The 25,644-nt window shown below is 40.3% G+C and overlaps 1 protein-coding gene across 1 annotated transcript in view; it reads left to right on the forward strand.

Moving 5' to 3' along the window:
* The window catches only part of LOC128699005 (prickle planar cell polarity protein 3-like), a 358,728-nt gene that overhangs the window by 324,731 nt on the left and 8,353 nt on the right, over positions 1 to 25,644 (forward strand). The window contains exon 5 of the mRNA XM_070096784.1: positions 20,738 to 20,936. Within this exon, the coding sequence (XP_069952885.1) occupies positions 20,738 to 20,936 (199 nt within the window). The remainder of the gene's footprint in view (positions 1 to 20,737; positions 20,937 to 25,644) is intronic.

Raw genomic sequence — 25,644 nt, forward strand, 5'->3', positions numbered from 1 at the left:
GCTCCTAACACATTCATGCAGGATCACCAGTAAAACATCCTCTCCCAGCATCTGCCGCAATTCCACGTACAAATTATCAGTTTTGTTAACTTCTCTGCGTCTCCACCTCTTGTTTAAGTAAACATTTGCTTCTCACGTTCCACTTAGGATGCATAATTAAGATATGAAGCTAAAACTAAAGAGGTCAACTTTGTGGCTCGTGCTTTATTTTCTCAACTAGTCTGTTCGTCTCGTTCTTATATACTAGTCTTTAACTCTCATCGAAATTATCATGTGCTATTTTTATTTCCTCTTATTCGCCTGTTTGGAAGTCTTTACTAACATTATTACTGCTTCACGAATAATGAAACTGTTGACGCCAGTATCTTAGTTGAACTGTTACTCTAAACGCCAGTATCTTAGTTGAACTGTTACTCTAAACTGTTGACGCCAGTATCTTAGTTGAACTGTTACTCTAAACGCCAGTATCTTAGTTGAACTGTTACTCTAAACTGTTGACGCCAGTATCTTAGTTGAACTGTTACTCTAAACTGTTGACGCCAGTATCTTAGTTGAACTGTTACTCTAAACTGTTGACGCCAGTATCTTAGTTGAACTGTTGAGAAATGGGTTTACCAGCTAAGATTGAATAAATATAGAGAATACTTAGCTGATAAGACAACAAATCGTCCACACAGCCGCCCCTGCAGAGGTTTTGAATTGTTGTATCATCCACTTCACAACGGGCTGTAAATGAATATTAGGTTAATCATAAATTACCCCTAGGGGGTGTTATGTCAGCATATTTCATTCACTGATGGCTGACTTACGTACTTGTGTGGACTCAAAAGTCCGCACCTCACTGCCGACTATAGGTTAATTACAAACTCCTTGCAACTCAAGAGCTGTGCAGTCCCCCATACTACAAGAAATCTATAGCCCACCTTGCTCTTGTAGCATGAGCTATGGTGTTCTTCACACCTTCGACAGGTATCAGTGACTTGATAGAAGCTGAAGTGTCCTTGGATGTCCACGTCTTCCATAATCTAGGAATACGCACACTGGTACACTATGTTCCACAAGATTTGTCTTTATTGTTCACAATCTTATCACTGAAGAAGCTGATCACACTTCTCTGTAAGTGTTTATTGTGTTTTATGAGACACTTCGTTCACACTAACGCACGGATCAGTGTTTGTTGGTTATCCTGGCGTTAGTGTGACTCTCAGTAGAGTCAAAAGTAATCTGAAGACGCCACAGCCTCCTACACCGTCACTGCCCCTAGCACATAAAGGAAAAGCTGACCTAGTACTTTTGCTTCCTTGCCACTTCCTCCATGAAGTAAAGCAGAATGTTTGATTCTTGCTGTCTTAAGCATAGACAACAATGTACACTATCTTTACCATGGTAATAAAGTGGGAGCAGGATTTTCCTTAATTGTCCTGCTAAGGTAAGAGATGGACTGTCTTTTTATTAAACTACACTTTGCAACACTGGACTTGCAAGGAGCGTCGGTCGCTTGACCATGTCGCATACTCGTACTGCATCTGGGATCAATTACTTGCTGTAGCAGTAAACAAGATGCTGGGCCCCTCAGGACTGAAAGGGGCTGATACCCCCCCTCCTGAAGAAAATTTCTCCACATGAGCTGTTACTCTAAACTGTTGACGCCAGTATCTTAGTTGAACTGTTACTCTGAACATTGAAATGGCATAAAATACCGACAGATTGTTAGGTAAGACACATATGCAACAGTTAGGTATCTTTATTTCGAAACGTTCCGCCTACACAGTAGGCTTCTTCAGTCGAGTACAGAAAAGTTGATAGAAGCAGAAGAGACTTGAAGACGATGTAATCGGTCCATCACCCTTAAAGTTTTGAGGTGGTCAGTCCCTCAGTCTGGAGAAGAGCATTGTTCCAAAGTTTGAAACAATATATTGTTTCAAACTTTGGAACAATGCTCTTCTCTAAACTGAGGGACTGACCACCTCAAAACTTTAAGGGTGATGGACTGATTACATCGTCTTCAAGTCTCTTCTGCTTCTATCAACTTTTCTGTACTCGACTGAAGAAGCCTACTGTGTAGGCGAAACGTTTCGAAATAAAGATACCTAACTGTTGCATATGTGTCTTACCTAACAACTGTTACTCTAAACTGTTGATGCCAGTATCTTAGTTGAACTGTTACTCTAAACTGTTCCTTTAAACATTTTGTAACTTTTGTTAATGGTAATCAAATTTATTAGTTATTTGTTTAACATGAATGACGATGTTGGGAAGGAGAACGTACGTTGATGATGGTGGTGTGTTATGTGTACGTTGATGATGATGGTGTGTTATGTGTACATTGATGATGGTGTTATGTGTACATTGATGATGGTGTGTTGTGTGTACATTGATGGTGTGTTATGTGTACATTGGTGTGTTATGTGTACATTGATGATGGTGGTGTGTTATGTGTATGTTGATAATGGTGTGTTATGTGTATATTGATGATGTGCTATGTGTACATTGATGATGGTGGTGTGTTAAGTGTACATCGATGATGGTTTTGTGTTATGTGTACATCAATGATAGTGTTGTTATGTGTACATTGATGATGGTGGTGTGTTAAGTGTACATCGATGATGGTTTTGTGTTATGTGTACATTGATGATGGTTTGTGTTATGTGTACATTGATGATGGTTTGTGTTATGTGTACGTTGATGATAGCGTTATGTTGTTCGTTGATGATGGTTCAACATGTAGCATTTAATGAGCATCATCCCTCTTCCTCCCTATCATCATCATCATCATCTTCTCGTCTTCCATCATCATACTGCACCATCATCATTCACACCATAAATCCCATACCTTCTTACCATCACAAAATCTCGTTATTTTCCTCCCCTAATACCTTTTGTTTCTCATTTTTTTTCTTTAAAAGATCTCATCTTTCATTCTTGCTTTTATTCATTCACTCTCCTCTCTCACTCACTCTCTCTCTCACTCTTACTAACAAAATAATATAATATAGTTTATTAGGACATGATACATAGTTGTACAAAGAATTATAGTAGTTGGGTGTACATGCCAAAAGGCTCTTGTATGCAGAGCATTATGGGCAGCTTAAAATTAACTTAAGATTAACTAAGCAATGATAGATTCTTTGGTAAAAATTACGGTAAACAATTTACAGTAAGTACAAGTGAGTATTTTAAACAATGAAATTTGAACATTTCATTTATGAAGCATTATAGCTGTATAAATTTGTAGTATTACAATGTATAATATAACAAAATGATCAATTTACTGTATTTAAATAACAAAAAGGCACAATACCGTGACTGGAACGATACACAAATAACCCGCACATAAAAGAGAGAAGCTTACGACGACGTTTCGGTCCGACTTGGACCATTGACAAAGTTTACTGTATGTAGTCATACAATTTATTAATCCTATCAAATCGAATAAAATCAATGATTTGTAGTGCAGAATCAACTCATATGGTCATTAGATGAGTTACTGTGCATTCAAGAGAATATATTATTCTATTAGGTAATGCAATTAAACACAGTTTGATAGGGTCACGAGTTATACATTTATGAAATACAGTTATTCAATATTTATTGATCTTTGAGCATTTAATTATGGGGTTCTGAGGCTAGGGGAGCAACACAGTGTTTAATAATATTTTGAGGCAGTAGAAAGCGATTCGTTAATTTTGTAGGTAAAGTACTGTGTATTTAGTTTTGGGTGAGTAAGTGGTTTTTAAGAAGAGTTTTAAATTGATAAACAGTTTCTTTTGTATTCACGGGTAATGAATTCCAATTTTTGGGGCCTTTTATCCCTTTATATACAAGTAATGTCATCAATCATTGCAACACTCTTCAACAAATCCATCGAATCCACTACCTTCCCTACAGTTCTTAAAATAGTGAGGGTCACCCTGATACATAAAGGAGGAGATCAAACATACTTGAATAACTATAGGCCAATATCCATCTTACGCCTTCTCTCTAAAATATTTGAAAAATTAGTTCATAAGCGAAATATATTCCTACCTCATCTCCCACAACATACTCAACACCTGTCAGTTTGGGCTCAGGCCTAATAAAAATACGAATGATGCTATTATACACATGCTAGAACTAATATACACTGCACTCGAGAAAAAAGAAGTCGCACTGGGAATATTCATTGATTTACGTAAAACTTTTGATACAGTTGACCATGATTTGTTGCACATAAAATTTTCACACTATGGTATAAGAGGGCACTCCTCAACTACCTAAAGTCATACCTTAGCCAGTATGTGTACACAAATGGAGCTAACTCTTCCACACAACCAATTACAATTGGTGTCCCACAGGGAAGTGTCCTTGGCCTTTTCTCTTTCTCATTTACATAAACGACCTACCAAATGACAAAATATTCGTCTTCTCTCACCCAACCCCAGTCATTCTAGCCAGTACTGTAAATACTGAATTACAGAAAATATCTACCTGGATGATGATTAACAAGCTGATTCTCAATATTGAGAAAACCTACTTCATTCAGTTTGGAAACAGAACTACAGATGTCCCTCTTAACATAATGATAAACGGTTCACCTGTCACAAAGCTCACAGAGGGAAAATTCTTAGGAATCCACCTTGATAATAGACTCAAATTTCAAACACATGTACAGCAAATTTCCAAGAAAATCTCCAAGACCGTAGGCATACTATCGAAGATACGGTACTATGTTCCACAATCAGCTCTCCTGGTCGTATATCATTCACTCATTTACCCCATTCTCACCTATGGAATGTGCGCATGGGGCTCATCAACAATAAATTACCCCAGACCATTAATTACCCAACAAAAGGCTGCAGTCAGAATGATAATAAATTCCCACTCCAGACAGCACACTCCACCAATATTCAAAATTCTAAACTTACTCACCGCACAGAACATCCATACTTATTATTGTGCCTACTACATATATAGAACACTAAACTCAGATAGAAACCCTCCCCTCGAAGTTCTTACCAACCTCAACAGAACACATGACCATAACACAAGGCACAGATCACTCTTTGATGTTTCCTGTGTCTATCTCACACTATGTAAAAACTCAGTGCACTGGTAAGGTATTTAAATCTCCTGTCTTGTTCTTTAGTGTGTTGATAATAAGTGAGACTTCTGTTTGGTTGGTCGGAGCTAGGAACAGTGTGTTTGGGTAGGTGCCAGTGTTGGTCGGAGCTAGGAACGGTATGTTCGGGTAGGTGCCAGTGAGGTAGTTATTAGGTGGGGTATTTGAGCTTGGGATTTTACCCACAAGTTTTTTTTCCTATGGTGGAGAAGAAAATATTGAGTCTGTTTGCTGTTTCAGTCGGTGTGAGTAGGGGTTCATCTGGTTTTGTTAGTTTGATGGTTCTGTTTCCCGATATCTTTTTTGTTCCTAGAATTTCAGACAGGGTTTTCCAGATCTTTTTTATATCACCTTTTAAGTTGAATAATCTGTTCTCATAATACATTTTTTTTGCCCTTATCAGGCTGGTTAGGACTGATGAGTAACGTTTTGTTTGGTCTCTGGTTATGTGACCCATTCTGTACTGTTTTTCATATAGGTGCTTTGTATTTATGGATTTGAGGATGCTGGGTGTTAGCCAGGGACTGTTCAGTCTCTTGGCTGTGATCTGTTTAGTTGTTTTTAGGGCAGTGCTTGTTATAGAGGGATTGGATCTTTTTTTTTTTTAGATAATTAATACATTCGTCAATATCTGTGTAGATTTCTAGCTCAGTTTGCCAGTCAATGTTTGTCTTTGCTGTTGTGAAGGTATTAATGGCTGCCTCTTGTGGTAATTTACCTAGAGTGGTTATGAGAAAGGTAGGGTAGTGGTCTGTGGTGTTATCTGTGATTATGCCTGATTTTAAAGGGGATATGGTGTTGGTCCAGATGTGGTCTCATAGGGAGACACTAGTCTCAGAGATTCTTGTAGGTTTTGTTACTGTTGGTAGCAACAAGCAGTTGCTCATAGTGTTTGTGAATTTAGTTACATGTGGGTCCTGGTCTTGCAGGAGATTTATATTGAAGTTTCCTGTGAGTAGTACGTGGTCTTTCTTCATGTGTGCATCAGTTATCATGCTTCCTAGTTTTTCACTAAAATGGCTAATATTTGACTGTGGTGCTCTGTAGATGTTTATCACTGTGAGAGGTTTTTGTAGGTATTTAGATTTGAATTTAGCTATTATATATTCCCCATGTTCAACCCTTGTGCAAGTATTATTGATACACTCCAGTTGGTTTGAGTAGTATATGGCTGTGCCACCCCCTTGCTGGTCTGGCCTACAGTTGTGTATGGCTGTGTAACCAGGAATGGTGTAGACATCTGTAGTGTCTGGCTTTCGCCAGGTTTCGGTGAGAGTAATGATGGACATACTGGCTTGCACAGAATTTAGTAATGCTGTGAGGTCATCGAAATGTTTGCTTAAAAATCTGACATTGTAGTTAAAGACAGTTATGTTGTTGTTGGCTCTGAGAAGTGCCTTTGATTGTTCTGCTGTGTAGTAATTACAGTTGCTGTTTGATTCATTTAAGTCATTTAATAAGAGGTTGGTATCAGAATCAGTGCTTGTAATCATAAGATTTATAGTGAATCTATAACTGCACTTAAGAATAAGACAAAATAAATATTATACAGCTAAAAAAATAAAGGAGCTAGGGAACAATGAAAGTATTACACTTTAGCACATTAATTAGCACATTAATTATTTTAACAAATGTGACTATATGAACAAGGAAAGAAAAATACTTAATTGTTATTAAAACTAAGAGTAAAATAATTACCGAATAAAGGGCAGTACAAGGTATTGGTAAGTAGGGAACTATTTCATGAGAAAATATATAAAGGTACTCAAGTAAGTAGTGGTAAGCAAAATTAAATGGATAGATAGTAACTATGAAATAAAATTAATCTAGGAGTAAGATTTGACTTGTAGCATAAAATCTGAGCAAATAATGGCACTAAAAAGAAAATAGTGTGTGAGGTCGTTGGTGCTAGCTAGTAAAAGATAGTACAAGGAATTGAACAATAATGTAATAGGAACATACACTAACATAATATTTATAAACTGGGAATAAAGGGAAAATTTGGTAAGATTGTGAAAAAAAGATAATAAGGGATTTATAACAGTGTTTAAATGGGAAATTTGGCAAAATAGATATTAATAAAAGTAAAATTACTTATTAACTTTAATAACAGTTAATAAGAAAAATTGTAAAAGGTAAAAATATTTATAAATGGTAAAAATAAGGCAATAGTATGAAAGGGTTAAAAATAATATTAAAATCTCTGTATATTGGTGTATGTACATGCATCACTGCCAGTATTTTTTGCCTTTAATGTGCAGTATATCTGCGTTATACTCTGTACCCTCGTTTTACTATATATGCTTTATAAAAGGAACATCAGAGAGTAAAACGTCATAATACCGTGGCTGAAATAATTTACTAAAAGCCTACACTCGAGGAACCTTATGGCGATGTTTCGCCCCGTCCTGGATCATTGTCCAGAAAGGACCAAAAGTTACAGGAGAGGCCGAAACGTTATATTAACGTTTCTCTCCTAAGTACGGGTTTTTGATAAGAAAATAACTTTCTAGTTATCCTTATCATCTTACCGTGTGTGTGATGTTAAGGTGTGTGTTCGTGTATGTGATGTTAAGGTGTGTGTTTGATATTACCGTGTGTGTTTGTGATATTACCGTGTGTGTTTGTGATATTACCGTGTGTGTTTGATATTACCGTGTGTGTTTGTGATATTACCGTGTGTGTTTGATATTACCGTGTGTGTTTGTGATATTACCGTGTGTGTTTGTGATATTACCGTGTGTGTTTGATATTACCGTGTGTGTTTGTGATATTACCGTGTGTGTTTGATATTACCGTGTGTGTTTGTGATATTACCGTGTGTGTTTGATATTACCGTGTGTGTTTGTGATATTACCGTGTGTGTTTGATATTACCGTGTGTGTTTGTGATATTACCGTGTGTGTTTGATATTACCGTGTGTGTTTGTGATATTACCGTGTGTGTTTGATATTACCGTGTGTGTTTGTGATATTACCGTGTGTGTTTGATATTACCGTGTGTGTTTGATATTACCGTGTGTGTTTGTGATATTACCGTGTGTGTTTGTGATATTACCGTGTGTGTTTGATATTACCGTGTGTGTTTGTGATATTACCGTGTGTGTTTGATATTACCGTGTGTGTTTGTGATATTACCGTGTGTGTTTGTGATATTACCGTGTGTGTTTGTGATATTACCGTGTGTGTTTGTGATATTACCGTGTGTGTTTGTGATATTACCGTGTGTGTTTGATATTACCGTGTGTGTTTGTGATATTACCGTGTGTGTTTGTGATATTACCGTGTGTGTTTGATATTACCGTGTGTGTTTGTGATATTACCGTGTGTGTTTGTGATATTACCGTGTGTGTTTGTGATATTACCGTGTGTGTTTGATATTACCGTGTGTGTTTGTGATATTACCGTGTGTGTTTGTGATATTACCGTGTGTGTTTGTGATATTACCGTGTGTGTTTGATATTACCGTGTGTGTTTGTGATATTACCGTGTGTGTTTGTGATATTACCGTGTGTGTTTGTGATATTACCGTGTGTGTTTGATATTACCGTGTGTGTTTGTGATATTACCGTGTGTGTTTGTGATATTACCGTGTGTGTTTGATATTACCGTGTGTGTTTGTGATATTACCGTGTGTGTTTGTGATATTACCGTGTGTGTTTGTGATATTACCGTGTGTGTTTGATATTACCGTGTGTGTTTGTGATATTACCGTGTGTGTTTGTGATATTACCGTGTGTGTTTGATATTACCGTGTGTGTTTGTGATATTACCGTGTGTGTTTGATATTACCGTGTGTGTTTGTGATATTACCGTGTGTGTTTGATATTACCGTGTGTGTTTGTGATATTACCGTGTGTGTTTGATATTACCGTGTGTGTTTGTGATATTACCGTGTGTGTTTGTGATATTACCGTGTGTGTTTGATATTACCGTGTGTGTTTGTGATATTACCGTGTGTGTTTGATATTACCGTGTGTGTTTGTGATATTACCGTGTGTGTTTGATATTACCGTGTGTGTTTGATATTACCGTGTGTGTTTGTGATATTACCGTGTGTGTTTGATATTACCGTGTGTGTTTGTGATATTACCGTGTGTGTTTGATATTACCGTGTGTGTTTGTGATATTACCGTGTGTGTTTGATATTACCGTGTGTGTTTGATATTACCGTGTGTGTTTGTGATATTACCGTGTGTGTTTGTGATATTACCGTGTGTGTTTGTGATATTACCGTGTGTGTTTGATATTACCGTGTGTGTTTGTGATATTACCGTGTGTGTTTGATATTACCGTGTGTGTTTGTGATATTACCGTGTGTGTTTGTGATATTACCGTGTGTGTTTGTGATATTACCGTGTGTGTTTGTGATATTACCGTGTGTGTTTGTGATATTACCGTGTGTGTTTGATATTACCGTGTGTGTTTGTGATATTACCGTGTGTGTTTGATATTACCGTGTGTGTTTGTGATATTACCGTGTGTGTTTGTGATATTACCGTGTGTGTTTGATATTACCGTGTGTGTTTGTGATATTACCGTGTGTGTTTGATATTACCGTGTGTGTTTGTGATATTACCGTGTGTGTTTGTGATATTACCGTGTGTGTTTGTGATATTACCGTGTGTGTTTGATATTACCGTGTGTGTTTGTGATATTACCGTGTGTGTTTGATATTACCGTGTGTGTTTGTGATATTACCGTGTGTGTTTGTGATATTACCGTGTGTGTTTGATATTACCGTGTGTGTTTGATATTACCGTGTGTGTTTGTGATATTACCGTGTGTGTTTGTGATATTACCGTGTGTGTTTGTGATATTACCGTGTGTGTTTGATATTACCGTGTGTGTTTGTGATATTACCGTGTGTGTTTGATATTACCGTGTGTGTTTGTGATATTACCGTGTGTGTTTGTGATATTACCGTGTGTGTTTGATATTACCGTGTGTGTTTGTGATATTACCGTGTGTGTTTGATATTACCGTGTGTGTTTGTGATATTACCGTGTGTGTTTGATATTACCGTGTGTGTTTGTGATATTACCGTGTGTGTTTGATATTACCGTGTGTGTTTGATATTACCGTGTGTGTTTGATATTACCGTGTGTGTTTGATATTACCGTGTGTGTTTGATATTACCGTGTGTGTTTGATATTACCGTGTGTGTTTGATATTACCAAGTGTGTTTATGTATGTGATATTACCGTGTTTGTGTGTGTGATGTTACCGTGTGTGTACTCACCTAATTATGGTTGCAGGGGTCGAGACTCAGCTCCTGGCCCCGCCTCTTCACTGATCGCTACTGGGTCCTCTCTCTCTCTGCTTCCTGAGCTTTGTCATACCTCTTCTTAAAACTATGTATGGTTCCTGCCTCCACTACTTCACTTGCTAGGCTATTCCACTTGCTGACAACTCTATGACTGAAGAAATACTTCCTAACGTCCCTGTGACTCGTCTGAGTCTTCAGCTTCCAGTTGTGACCCCTTGTCCTTGTGTCCCCTCTCTGGAACATCCTATCTCTGTCCACCTTGTCTATTCCCCGCAGTATCTTGTATGTCGTTATCATGTCTCCCCTGACCCTTCTGTCCTCCAGTGTCGTCAGTCTGATTTCCCTTAACCTTTCCTCGTACGACATTCCCTTGAGCTCTGGGACTAGCCTTGTTGCAAACCTTTGTACTTTCTCTAACTTCTTGACGTGCTTGACCAGGTGTGGGTTCCAGACTGGTGCTGCATACTCCAGTATGGGCCTAACATACACAGTGTACAGTGTCTTGAACGATTCCTTATTAAGGTATCGGAACGCTATTCTCAGGTTTGCCAGGCGCCCGTATGCTGCAGTGGTTATTTGGTTGATGTGTGCCTCCGGTGATGTGCTCGGTGTTATGGTCACCCCAAGGTCTTTCTCCCTGAGTGAGGTCTGTAGTCTTTGTCCACCTAGCCTATACTCTGTCTGCGGTCTTCTTTGCCCCTCCCCAATTTTCATGACTTTGCATTTGGCTGGATTGAATTCGAGAAGCCAGTTACTGGACCACATGTCCAGCCTGTCCAGGTCTCTTTGCAGTCCTGCCTCATCCTCGTCCGATTTAATTCTTCTCATCAACTTCACGTCATCTGCGAACAGGGACACTTCAGAGTCTATTCCTTCCATCATGTCGTTCACATATATCAAAAATAGCACTGGTCCTAGAACTGACCCCTGTGGGACCCCGCTTGTAACAGGCGCCCACTGTGATACCTCTTCATGTACCATGACTCGTTGCTGCCTCCCTGTCAGGTATTCCCTTATCCATTGCAGTGCCCTCCCTTTTACATGCGCCTGATCCTCCAGCTTCTGCACTAATCTCTTGTGGGGAACTGTGTCAAAGGCCTTCCTGCAGTCTAGGAAAACGCAATCTACCCACCCCTCTCTCGTGTCTTACTTCTGTTACCTTGTCATAAAACTCCAGGAGGTTTGTGATACAAGATTTGCCTTCCATGAACCCATGCTGGTTTTCATTTATAATCTTGTTCCTTTCCAGGTGTTCGACCACTCTCCTCCTGATAATCTTCTCCATGACTTTGCACACAATACATGTCAGAGACACAGGTCTGTAGTTTAGTGCCTCGTTTCTGTTTCCTTTCTTAAATATGGGGACTACATTAGCTGTCTTCCATTTCTCAGGTAGTTGCCCAGTTTCAAGGGATGTGTTGAAGATTGTGGTTAGAGGCACGCACAGCATCTCTGCTCCTTCTCTAAGGACCCATGGGGAGATGTCCGGTCCCATCGCCTTTGAGGTGTCAAGGTCACTTAAGAGCTTCTTCACCTCCTCCTCAGTTGTTCGTATGTCATCCAACACTTGTTGGTATATTCCCTCTTGATGTTCCCTTCTGTGTTGTCTTCCCACAGCCCTTCCTGTCTCTACTGTAAAAACTTCCTTAAATCTCCTGTTCAGCTCCTCACATACCTCCTGATCATTTCTTGTGAGTTCTCCACCTTCTGTCCTTAATCTGATCACCTGGTCTTTGACTGTTGTCTTCCTCCTGATGTGGCTATACAACAGTTTCGGGTCAGTCTTGATTCTCGATGCTATGTCATTTTCATACTGTCGCTGGGCCTCCCTCCTTACCTGTGCGTACTCATTCCTGGCTCTGAGACTGATCTCCCTATTTTCGTGTGTTCTCTGCCTTCTGTACTTTTTCCATTCTCTATTGCACTTTGTTTTTGCTTCCTTACACCGTCGGGTAAACCAGGGGCTCGTTCTGGTCTTCCCGTTGTTACTGTTGCCCTTGGGAATAAACCTTTCCACTGCCTCCTTGCATTTTGTTGTTACATATTCCATCATTTCATTTACTGGCTTTCCTGCCAGTTCTCTGTCCCACTGGACCTCCCGCAGGAAGTTCTTCAACCCTATGTAGTCCCCTCTTTTATAGTCAGGCTTTTCCCATTCAACTCCTGTTATTCTCTCCACTTGCAGCTCTACTATGTATTCAAAGCACAGAACCACGTGGTCGCTAGCTCCTAGGAGACTCTCATACTTGATGTCCTCAATGTCTGAGCTGCCCAGGGTGAACACAAGGTCCAATCTTGCTGGTTCATCCTCCCCTCTCACTCTGGTAGTGTCCTTAACATGTTGGTGCATGAGGTTTTCCAGCACCACGTCCAACATCCTGGCTCTCCATGTTTCGGGACCCCCATGTGGCTCCAGGTTTTCCCAGTCAATCTCCCTGTGGTTGAAATCCCCCATAACCAGCAACTTTGCTCTGCTGGAGTGAGCTCTTCTTGCTACCTCAGCAAGTGTGTGTGTGTGTGTGTGTGTGTGTGTGTGTGTGTGTGTGTGTGTGTGTGTGTGTGTGTGTGTGTGTGTGACCATGTGTGTTTTTGTGATGTTACCGTGTGTTTGTGATGTTACTGTGTGTGTGTGATGTTACCGTGTGTGTTTGTGTGTGTGATGTTACCGTGTGTGCTCCAGTATGCGATATTACCTCTGCCTCTTCCTCCAACCTCTGTCGCCGCCGCTTCTTCTTCCTCTTATTCTTCCTCCTCTTCCTCTTCCTCTTCCTCCTCTTCCTCTTCCTCCTCTTCCTCTTCCTCCTACTTTCCCATTTAAAACTTGTTTTGTTGCTCGTTTTTTCTTCCCTCTGTTATCACTATGTTTTTATCGCGATCTTCAGTGCTTATCTATTCATCCATATTTCTCCCCCTCCCCCCCTCCTCCTCTGCTTGTGTGGTGGGGAGATAATAACAGAGTTGTCCCATGGGGTTTAAGTGGAGCCTCTTCATTTATTCTAACACACTCATCCTTCCCTCTTCCTCCTCTTTTGTCCGCTTCCTCTTCTTCGCTTATCGACTTGCTCTAATTCCTCCTGTTCCTCGTCCTCTGGTACACAAAGATGGAGCACTGCAGCAGGCCTACTGGCCCACGCTAGGCAGGTCCTAGTCACCTACTGGCCCAAGTCAGTCAGGTCGAAATCATATTCACTTAAGAATTCAAATTCAAATTCAATTCAAATTCAAATTCAAAGTTTATTCTCTATAAAGATTACAATGTTGAATTTACAGAATTTAGTTGTTGTGTGGTTTACATGTAGTTAAGCTGTATAGCCCTTGTGGCTTAGCGCTTCTTTTTGATTATAATAATAATACATGTAGTTAAATAATGATTACAGAGTGTACCACTAGAACACCTAGCATGGCTAGGCATTTCGGGCAGACTTAATTTAATTCTTTATTTTAAAATATTACAAATTATGAGGTAAGTTGGTATTATGGCTAAGTGACTAAATACTAGTTTGTGAGTTTAGCAATGTGAATGCTTTTGTTTTGGCACAGTACATAGTTTCAGTATTGGAGTATCATAGGATTCATTATTTTAAGATTGAGATTAATATTTCTGTTTATGGTCAAATGGGTGAGTGAGTGTAAGTGTGAACCACCAGGTGGTATTCGTGTAGTTAGTTGATGGGGTGTATCAGGGAGATAAGATGTTTTCTAATGGTAGTTTTGAAGGTGATGAATGTGTCTGCAGTTCTAGAGTTCTCAGGTAGGGTGTTCCAGATTTTAGGGCCTTTGACATACATTGAATTTTTGTAAAGGTTTAGTCGGACACGGGGAATGTCGTAGAGATGTTTGTGTCTGGTGTTATGCCTGTGGGTTCTGTCACAACTATCAAGAAAGCATTTTAGGTCAAGGTTGATATTGGAGTTTAAGGTCCTGTAGATGTAGATTGCACAGTAGTAAGTGTGGATGTACTGAACAGGGAGTAAGTTTAGATCTATGAAGAGTGGGGGGGTGTGTTGCCAGGGATGGGATTTAGTGATTATTCTTACTGCAGCTTTTTGTTGGGTTATTATTGGCTTTAGGTGTGTTGCTGCAGTTGATCCCCAAGCACAAATAGCATAGGTGAGGTATGGATAAATAAGTGAGTGGTATAGTGTGAGAAGGGCATTTTGCGGCACGTAGTATCGTATCTTGGAGAGGATCCCAACCGTTTTGGATACTTTTTTGGTTATGTGTTGGATATGGGTGCTGAAATTCAGGTTGTTGTCAAGGTATAGGCCTAGGAATTTGCCCTCATTATGTCTGGTAATTAGAGTGTTGTCGATCTTAATGTTAATTTGTGCATCTCCTGCTCTGCTACCAAACATAATATAGTAGGTTTGGTCAGTGTTAAGCGTAAGTTTATTGGCTGTCATCCAAGTCGATATTTTGATCAGCTCCTCGTTAACAATGGTGTTGAGGGTGGCAAGATTAGGGTGAGAGATGACATAAGTCGTGTCGTCAGCAAAGAGAATGGGTTTCAGGTGTTGGGATACGTTTGGAAGATCATTGATGTATATGAGGAAGAGCAGGGGACCAAGGACACTTCCCTGCGGAACTCCAGTATCAAGTGGCCGTGTTGTTGATGCTGTGTCTTTAATGGTGACATACTGATACCTATTAGTAAGGTAAGGTTTGAAATAAGCAAGCGCATGGCCTCTTATACCGTAATGGTCAAGTTTGTGGAGTAGGATGTCGTGGTCTACTGTGTCAAAAGCTTTTCTTAGGTCAATAAAAATTCCTAGTGGATATTCCTTATTTTCCAATGCTGTGTAAAGCAGATCTAGCATTTTTATGATTGCATCATTAGTGCTTTTATTTTTCCTGAATCCAAATTGGCAGGGGTTGAGTATGTTTTGTGTTGTTATAAATGAATATAGTCTCCTGTGCACGAGTTTCTCAAAGATTTTGGATAGCAATGGTAAGTTTGATATTGGCCTATAGTTGTTTAAGTCTGTAGGGTCACCACCTTTATGTATTGGTGTAACCCTTGCCATCTTGAGTAGTTTCGGGAAGGTGCTAGTTTCTAGTGACTTGTTAAAAAGTAATGAAATAGCATGTGAAAGGATATGGGCCGCTCGCTTGTACAGTAATGGTGGGACATTAGACAGATTCCCTGAGTTGTTTTTAAGTGACTATAATCTCGGTGACTTCCGAGGGCTCAGTTGGTGCAAGATAGAAGGAATTTGGGAAATTCCCATCTAGGTAGTCCCCGGCATGGGCATTAGTATGTGGGATTTTATTGGCGAGATTAGATCCTATGGTTGAGAAGAAGTCGTTTATCTTGTTAGCTGTGTCAGTGGGATGTAGTGGTGTTTCATTAGGTTTAGTTAGGACAATATTCTTGTTTTTTTTCAGTTTGTGGGTCCCTAGAATCTGAGAGAGTGTTTTCCAGGTCTTTTTATATCTCCTCTAGTGTCTGTGAATCTACTGGAGTAGTATAGTTGTTTGGCTTTCTTTATTACTTTGGTGAGAACTGATGAATAGTGTTTAAGAATATCTTTGTGTATTAAGCCCAGTCTATATTGCTTTTCATATTGGTGTTTCTTGTCAATGGATTTCAGAATGGTACTGGTTAGCCATGGGCAACCAAGCCGTTTGTTTGTGATCTGTTTCGTTTTTATAGGACAATGTTTGTTGTATAGTCTAAGTAATTTGTTAAGAAAAATGTCTGTCCAGTCATCAATACCATTGGCCTTGGAGAATTCTGTAGGCCAGTCAACAATCTCTAGGTCAGCTGTGAACTTCCTTATTGAGGCCTCGTCATGGAGTCTAAATGAGACTTTGTTGAATTCAAGTGGTGGTTTACTAATGTTTGTCAGGAGGAAGGTAGGGTAGTGGTCTGTAGTGCTATCTGTGATTATCCCTGATTTAAGGGGGGCTAGTATATTGGTCCATATGTGGTCTATTATGGTTGCACTTGTCTCAGTGAGCCTGGTTGGTTTAGTTATTGTTGGTATGAGAAGTGTGTTGTTCATATTGTTGATGAAATCAGTTACAGGCTGATCATCTAGTAAGCCAAGGTTGATGTTGAAGTCTCCAGCTAAGAGAAGGTGGTGCTTATTCATTTGTCTGTTTGTTATTAGTGACTTTAATTTCTCACTGAAATTTGGGATGTTTGTGTGAGGTATCCGGTAAATGGCACCGATTGTTATAGGTGTCTTAAGGTTTTTTACAGTAAAATTAGCAAAAATGTATTCCCCATATTCATCACTAAAGCAAGTGGTGCTAATACAAGATAATTGGTTAGAGTAATAGATTGCAATACCACCCCCAACTTGGTTTGGTCTGCAGTTGTGAATTGCTGTGTATCCTGGTAGAGGGTAGATATCTATTGTGTCCTGCTTAAGCCAGGTCTCAGTAAGAATAATGCAGGAGAAGGGTGTCTTTAGTGATTCAAGGAGTGCCAGGAGGTCATCATAGTGTTTGCTTAAGGACCTGATGTTGTAGTTAAGTACTGATAGACTTTTATCATTGTTTAGGATAGTGCTGGCTTGTGATGCTGTGTAATAAAGGCAGTTACTTTCCAATAGGTTTTGATTGGGTGTCAGATTATGGAGGTTTAGATCAGGGTCAACGTGATCAATCATCTTCTAGGTTTAAATTATGGTTATTTATATCCTGAGTTGTGTGTTGAGTTCTAGTACTGATATCTGTAGTGGTGGGAAGTTTGGATAAGTATATAGCTAGAGTATTTTGGTCATATAGAGTATAGTCACTACTACACATAATGAAGTTGATGTTGTCTATGTGTTGTGCTGGAATGAACTAAAGTACAACTAGGTATAAACTAGTAATATAAAAATACAAATTTAAAATAGAACAAGACTCTCACTTGTAATTGCACTAAGGTCTAATATAATGACTTTTGTGGAGTCTATGTTTTGAGCTAGAATGAGCTATAGTACAACTAGGTTTAATCTAATAATATAAAAATACAAATTAAAAATAGCACCAGTCTCTCACTAGTAATTGCACTATGGTCTAATATAATGAATTTGGTATTGACTATTAGTACAACTGTGTTTAATCTAATAATATAAAAAAGGCACAAGACTCTCAATTGTAATTGCACTAAGGTATTATAAATAAGTTGTTTACAAGAATTAGAGTATAACTAGATTTAAATTGACAGGATAAAATACACAAGTTAAGGTAGCAAAAGAATAGTAATAAAAAAAAATGATAAAAATAAAAATGGCAATGACTTGGTTATAATATGCTAGTAAGATGGTAGACAGGATAATATAAAAGTTGTAGTTGAAAATACTAGTTTAAAAAAGTATAGAATAAAATGGTCAATAAAAGAAGTTTACAATAAGTTTGGTCAATATAGTTTAAAGCAAAATTGGGCAATAATAGGGATTTTAGAATAAAATTGGGCAATTGAGTATTTCTTAAAGTGAGGTAGAATTATTGAGGACAAGTTATGGCTAGTTTATAATAAAATAAGATGGAACAGTGATGCGGTAAGTTGTAAAAAAAGGAGATAGATTCTGTAGATATTAAACAAATTAAGACTATGAGGCAGAATGGTCGTTGAATACAACAATGACAATCAAAAGTAGTTGGGGTATTAGAATTTTAGGGGGGCACAAATTTATGACAATATAACACTAACTGTGGACTGTGGGTATTATCTGCACTTTACTCTGATTCTGTTAGTCCAGCCTCACTTAGGAATGTTTTAAGGTCATGTTCTGTAGAGATGAAGTATCTCTTCCCAGTGGGCTGTTTCCTAACTGCGATTTTTTCATCCCTCACAAAGCACTGGTGGATTTTTTGGGCATAGCGTAATTTTCTTAGCCGATAAAGAAGGTTTTGTCTTGTTTTGGTAAGGCACTCATTGACGTAAACATCAGTTTTCATAGAAATAGATGTTTTTAGTAGGTTGTTTCTTTGTAGGCTAGTTTGGAATTTTAACAGCACTGTTTTTTTACCTGCTTGGTAGCCCATCAGTTTGCAATCCTTTAGGTCATCACTACGTATGTTAAGGCGAAGGTGGTCCTTGATAAGCTGTAGGGTGGTCTCCATGCAGGTCTCTTGGGTGACTGTGGGTGGGAGATGTTTGCTGTTAACTACAACAGCGTCAGATAGCTGTTGTTGGTCATTATGGTCTTGGAAGTTGGTTATGACATTGGGAAGTTGTTGGTCCACTCTTGATCTTTCCTCTGTAATGTTGGTAGTAAGTAGGGTGACTTGGTCTTTTAGAGTGTTGATAGTGTCTAGGGACTGGGTGTGGGTGTTGCTTTGTTGTTCCAGAGTGTCTAGTTTATGTTCTAGAGCAGTGATCTTGTTGAGGTAATCTGCATTGCTAGCTTTTAGTTCCTGCATTTCTTGAGTTAGTTTGGTGATCATTTGGTTCTGAATCATAAGGAGTTTAGCTATTTCTGGGTCGGTGATCTTCTTGACATCAAATACTGGGAAGGAGTTATCTTGGACTGTGGCGGCGGCCATGTTTGTTGTTGTCTGTCGTGTGTTGTGGTGGTGCCGGTGGGTGATGAGGGTTGTGTCATGGCTGGCAGTACCACAAGTTTTCCTCGTGTTTTTACTGCTCTCACCTTTGATATTAGGAGTCCTTAGCTGGTTACTGGATCTTCTTTTATTGCTCTGACCCTTGTCCATTGGCTGTGGCTTCGGGTGAATAATAGGCTATGGGTGAATGTTGTGGAGTATCACTTCAGTGGCAGCAGGGTAGGAGGTGGTAGTACGAGTCCTATTAGTTGGTAATTTGTGAACTTTTGGGTGATTTCTGCAGTTGATTTATATCATTCTGGGTATCCACACATGTTAGTGTTATGTGGGTCTTGATTAGGTCATCACTGGGCTGCTGGGAACCTCAGGTAGAAGTAAAAATAGAGGACAAGGTTCCTGTTGCCGCTGCCGCTGATGCCGCGGCACTGGTACCTTTGCTTTTCCACAATGGAAATAGGTCGCTTTGACTTTTCTTTGGGTTATCCTGGGTAATTTACAATCATGTTATTATGTATGATAATTTGTGGAACTGTAATTATATGTACCTGTACCTAAATAAACTCACCACTCTTCTCCCTCCTCCTTAACTTTGATGCTGAACTCTTCACAGAATTCCTTGTGAGTTCACCTCTTTCCGTCTTCCCCGTTACCTGTTTCTTCAATGTCGTCTTCCTCCTGACGTGGCTTTATAGCAACTTTGGGCCGCATTTGGATTTTCATGGAATGTTATTCTTAAAGTGTTTGTGATCCTCTCTTCTGTACTCCCGTATATCCCTTCCCGGTCCTTTTCCTCGCTTTCTAATTCTCCTGCTTTCTTTGCCTCCAATATTTTTATCCATCAAGTTTTTTTTTTTTTTAGCTTTTGTTTCTCTGCAGCACCTCTGGGGGAATTAGTGTTCTTGTCACAGTTTCGTATGTTTCTCCGCAGCACCTCTGGGGGAACCAGTGTTCTTGTCACTGCTTCTTTTCCTCCTGGGTGTGAATATTTTCTTTTCCTCCCTTCAGTTTCTGGGAACATACTCCATCTTATTATTTTCCCTCCCGGTTTTCTTTCCTACTGCATCTCTTTTAGGAATGGCCTCATGCCTGTGTAGTCTGCTCTTCTGAAGTGACTCGTGCTTCCCGTGCGCTCGCTCGCTCTCTCTCTCTCTCTCTCTCTCTCTCTCCAGGTTTACTAAAATAAGATATTCCAAACTCAGGACTATATGGTCACTGACACCTAGAGAAGATCTATGTCAGAATCACTCAGGGTGACTACAAGCTCCAGTTTTGCTGGCTGACAGGCGAAGTAACATTTATTGTATGCAGGAATTATTGTATAAAACATTTACTGTACACACACTACACATTGTACACCGCACAAGTTCACCACAAAAGTTTTAGCACGTTGTAACTTGTTCAATGAATTAAATACCTGAGTTTAACATGTGTTCACATGTTTAGTAGTGCAAATTAAATACTGGATACTATATAACACATGAATATAACAAATGGGTTTGAATGCAAAAAAATATAATTGCAAATCCTCGCAAACACTGTACTTGTATATACTAAGCAGTTATATGTATACTTCATTTTTTGGGAACGAAGATATTAACTGAGATTCATTAAGTTTTCCGTTAAGTGTCTTTAGGCAAGGTTTCCGCTGTTTTCTACCTCCTTCCCTCAAAACTCGTACCTTCAATACCTAAAGCGTTCAAAAAAAAAAAAGGCTGTTAGTGCTGGCCACAGTAACAGCCTAGTTGATAAGGCCTTGATCCTCCAGGAAACCTGGCCTAGGACCATACTGTGGGGGACAGTGACCCCCGAAAATGTCCTTCAGGTATCATCCTGGTTGAGTACCATGAGTAAAGGAAAGTGTTGTTTCAGATCATCCTGGCTGACGAGTGCACGGAAGCTGAGGGTCGGGCCTGGCACATGAAGCACTTCGCTTGCTTCGAGTGTGACCGCCAGCTGGGCGGACAGCGGTACATCATGAGGGATGGTCGACCCTTCTGCCTTCACTGCTTCGATGCCATGTTTGCCGAGTACTGCGACACCTGTGGTGAACCTATCGGTGTCGACCAAGGTGGGTGTTTAGGTGGTACCTCGTAACTCAGACAACGAGCACAAAGGAGAATGAAATTTATGATGACGTTTCTGTTCGATTTGGACAATTATTGACTCCTGCCACTATATATACTCGTTCTTAGTTATCTTTGTATTAGGACTGAAGAAGCCACTTAGGGCAAAACGTTTCCTCTAATAAATGTCCTGAACTGTACATAAGTGTCTTTTTCCACATTAACTAGTCAGAAGTTAATAGTACATGTCAGATCAAAACATCGTCACAAGTTTCATTCTCCAATGTGCGGGTTAGCTGTGTATTCCAGTCACGGTATTGTGACTTTTTCTTTCTTCATAACTCAAGAGTTCCTTCGCTTCTCAACCCAAGGACCAGATGTCAATCCTGTGTGAAGGAGGCGTATAATTCCTAAACGTATGAACATAACGAACGAACATTCCAGCAGGCCTACTGAAAATTAGACATATATGACTCATGAAATCGTAATGACATGATTGCAAACAAACCTTACCACGGGCGGGGATAGAACCCGCTATCAGAGAGTCTCAAAATTCCAGATCGTCACGTTAGCCACTGGTCACAGTGGTGCCTATGCTAACCTTCCTATGGTGTAGAAATATACCTAGTTGGAAGAATCGTATTGTGGCTAGCTGGTCCAGTGGCTAACGCGACGGTCTGGAGTTTTGAGACTCTCTGATCGCGGGTTCTATCCCTGCCCGTGGTACGGTTTGCTTGCAATCGTGTTATTACGATTTCGTGAGTCATGTTAACGGCTTTGAGGGGACTTGAGCTAGAGTTTGTCACGGCCACTCTAGCTGGAGATTCGTCTGTAAAAACTTGCATTTGTGGTCACAGTGGTGCCTATGCTAAGCTTTCTATGGTGTAGAAATATACCTAGTTGGACGAATCTTATTGTGGCTAGCTGGTTCAGTGGCTAACGCGACGGTCTGGAGTTTTGAGACTCTCTGATCGCGGGTTCTATTCCCGCCCGTGGTATGATTTGTTAGACATATATGCAACATCCGGGTATATTTAATGTAGACGGTTTTGCCATCCAGTGGCTTTATCAATACAAATTTGTAGAGAGTGGAACTATATACAGAAAATGAGGTAATCAGTCCCTCAGCCTTGGAGTTGGTGTGAAGAGCACCGTAGTTGTGAAGAATCTGGAGCACATGCAAGAAGGCTGGTGCTTATATACTGGCGTCAGGTGAAAAGGGGATGGGTAGCAGACTAACTTCTATTAACTCCACTAAACCGTCCCTTGGGTATGACCTGCTTCCACTGGGGTATCCCGCATTCCAGTGACAATGCCTTCATCTGCTATCCGTCCCCTTTTCACCTGATGCCATTATATAAGCGCCAGCCTTCTTGCCTGTGCTCCTGATCTTCCATAACTATGGTGCTCTTCACACTAACTCCAAGGCTGAGGGACTGATTATCTCATATTCTGTATATAGTTCCACTGTCTTCAAATTTGTATTGATGAAGCCATTGGATGGCGAAACGTCTACAGTAAAGATACCCAGATGTTCTGGTTAGCAGTAATCTAAAACATAAGTGTTTGCAATAAAGTGAACTGGATGGGCTGGAAGGACTGGATAACCTGCCAACAGATGGCTACGATTGAAGTGTGTGCCTGATCTTCTATCCATAGAGTTGACTCAAAGTGACGATTCCTTTCGAAGGAGGACCAGACATCTACGTCCTGTTCAGTCCTGTGAAACTTGCTTGTCTGCAGGACCCAAGGACATCTGTGTATGGGGTCTATAACTCAGTAAGTGGAGATCTGCTACAGAGGGGCTTGATAGAGCTTTCGCCTCAGTATTTGTTAATTTTCACGGGAAACCAACATGGCCCTGGCACCTACAAAACCTCATTTTGTGCCGTGCGTGAAGACTGCCTAACTACTCCTGGATCTTTTGACCCTCTGGTTGGACGAGAGCTACCTGGGCCATAGAGCACAAGGGAAATCTGATTAGATAGTGAACCAAGATCTAAGTCATCTATTAAGATGAGAGCAGCGTGGATTGTGTGGATCTCTGCAGTGAAAGCACAGGACTCGTTCGGTAATGATGCACAATAAAAGTCCTTAGTGGCAGTCACTGCAAAACTAGCAAAACCCCAGGCACCACATAATGAGTGCATGGAGAGAACCCAATCTCTCTGACAACAGAAGCACTGAGGCCACAATTCTGTAGAGCAGCTTACACTTACGCATCAAATACTATACGAAGCTTTGCACGATGAGTCAAGGTTCTTTTTCTCTCTTCTGCAACACCAACATAACAGTGCCAACTTTCTTTTGGCGTCCACTTCTTATACTACCTGAAGTGAAGCTCTGGGATGGCTTGCACAGAACAAAACTGTCTGTTTAGACTGGAAGTGGTAGAAGCACATGCAACATTCACCTAGTAATAGGTGAAAAATGACTTGGCAAGAATGCTGAGAGTTGCACACCATCACTACTTGTGAATCTGCAGGTAACCTCCACCAATACCTCCACCAAAGGAGAAATACTGGATCTGCCACCAGGTGGTTCACCTGATGGTCCAATTCCTGCTAGGTGTTGGAAACAACTGCAGTTGCTGGGAAAACAAGGGAAGTAATAGAAAATGATCTCTTCCTTTATCCCCTGGAGCAAAATCTAATGATTGGGGAAAAAATACTATCCTTGGTCAAAGGTATACAAGTTAAAGAAAGGGGTAGTGGGAGGGGGATGTATAGCCAGTTTCGTGGGACAAACTGTTTAAAAATTACCACAATGTTAACAACATCGGTAGGGGAAGTAGGGCTTGGGTTGGTGGTATACAGATAGAGGGCTGTGTTGTGGTTGGTGCAGGGGTGGAGGCAAGGGTTAGTGCAGGATGGGGGCTTAGTTTGATGTGGGGAGGAGGTTGGCAACTCTGAATAGATTTAAAGAAGGGGGGAGGCAGAATGAGAAGCTAATATTGCTTTAGTTGGATCATCTGGAGAAAGAAGGTATGGTGAAAAAGGGAGAAGAATGAAAGGGAAAGAGAAATAAGAGAAATTAGAGAAAAAAACAGAAGAGGGAAGAGGGTGGAGTTGAAAAGGAGTAGGTAATGGATGGAGAAGAGAGGAGTAGGAAGGTGCTTTTTTAGGGTGAGATTGAGATAAATATGTAGGTAGAGTGACAGGAAACTTAGGGTGAAGTACAGCCTCTCCTCACTTAGCAACATACTCGTGTACCGATGCCTCGGACTTATGGTGGGCTCTCTGACGTGTATTTATACCTAAATAGTGTACATTAGAGCTGATTTCCTCTACAGTGGACCCCCACATACAGTACGCATCGCATACCGTTCAATCCGCATACCGCTCGCTTTTATCGCAAAAATTTTGCCTCGCATACCGCCCAAAAACCCGCTCACCGCTCTTTGTCCGAGACGCGTCCAATGTGCGCCCTTAGCCAGCCTCACATGTGCCGCCGGTGGCATTGTTTACCAGCCAGCCTCCGCGGTAACATCCAAGCATACAATCGGAACATTTCGTGTTATTACAGTGTTTTTGGTGATTTATCTGGAAAATAAGTGACCATGGGCCCCAAGAAAGCTTCTAGTGCCAACCCTACAGGAATAAGGGTGAGAATTACTATAGAGATGAAGAAAGAGATCATTGATAAGTATGAAAGTGGAGTGCGTGTCGCCGACCTGGCCAGGTTGTACAAGAAACCCAAATCAACCATCGCTACTATTGTGGGCAACAGAAAGGCAATCAAGGAAGCTGTTCTTGCCAAAGGTTTAACTGTGTTTTCGAAACAAAGATCGCAAGTGATGGAAGATGTTGAGAGACTCTTATTGGTGTGGATAAATGAAAAACAGCTAGCAGGAGATAGCGTCTCTCAAGCGATCATAAGTGAAAAGGCTAGGAAGTTGCATGAGGATTTAATTAAAAAAATGCCTGCAACTAGTGATGATGTGAGTGAATTTAAGGCCAGCAAAGGTTGGTTTGAGAGATTTAAGAAGCCTAGTGGCATACATAGTGTGATAAGGCATGGTGACGCTGCCAGTTCGGACCACAAAGCAGCTGAAAAATATGTGCAGGAATTCAAGGAGTACATAGACAGTGAAGGACTGAAACCTGAACAAGTGTTTAATTGTGATGAAACAGGCCTGTTTTGGAAGAAAATGCCAAGCAGGACCTACATTACTGAGGAGGAAAAGGCACTCCCAGGACATAAGCCTATGAAAGACAGCCTTTCTTTGTTGATGTGTTCCAATGCTACTGGTGATTGCAAAGTGAAGCCTTTATTAGTGTATCACTCTGAAACTCCCAGACCGTTCAGGCAAAAGAATGTCCTCAAGGAGAATTTGTGTGTGCTGTGGAGGGCAAACAGTAAGGCATGGGTCACTAGGGACTTTTTCTATGACTGGTTACACCATGCATTTGCCCCCAATGTGAAAGATTACCTAACTGAAAAGAAATTAGAACTTAAGTGCCTCCTGGTGTTAGACAATGCCCCTGGTCATCCTACAGACGTGGCAGAGCGACTTTATGGGGACATGAAATTCATTAAGGTGAAGTTTTTGCCTCCTAATACCACTCCTCTCCTGCAGCCCATGGACCAGCAGGTTATTGCAAACTTCAAAAAACTGTACACAAAAGCTCTGTTTGAAAGGTGCTTTGTAGTGACCTCAGAAACTCAACTGACTAAGAGAGTTTTGGAGAGAGCACTTTAATATCCTCAATT

The sequence above is a fragment of the Cherax quadricarinatus genome, chromosome 55 (assembly GCF_038502225.1).
Source record: "Cherax quadricarinatus isolate ZL_2023a chromosome 55, ASM3850222v1, whole genome shotgun sequence".
NCBI classification, from domain to species: domain Eukaryota; kingdom Metazoa; phylum Arthropoda; class Malacostraca; order Decapoda; family Parastacidae; genus Cherax; species Cherax quadricarinatus.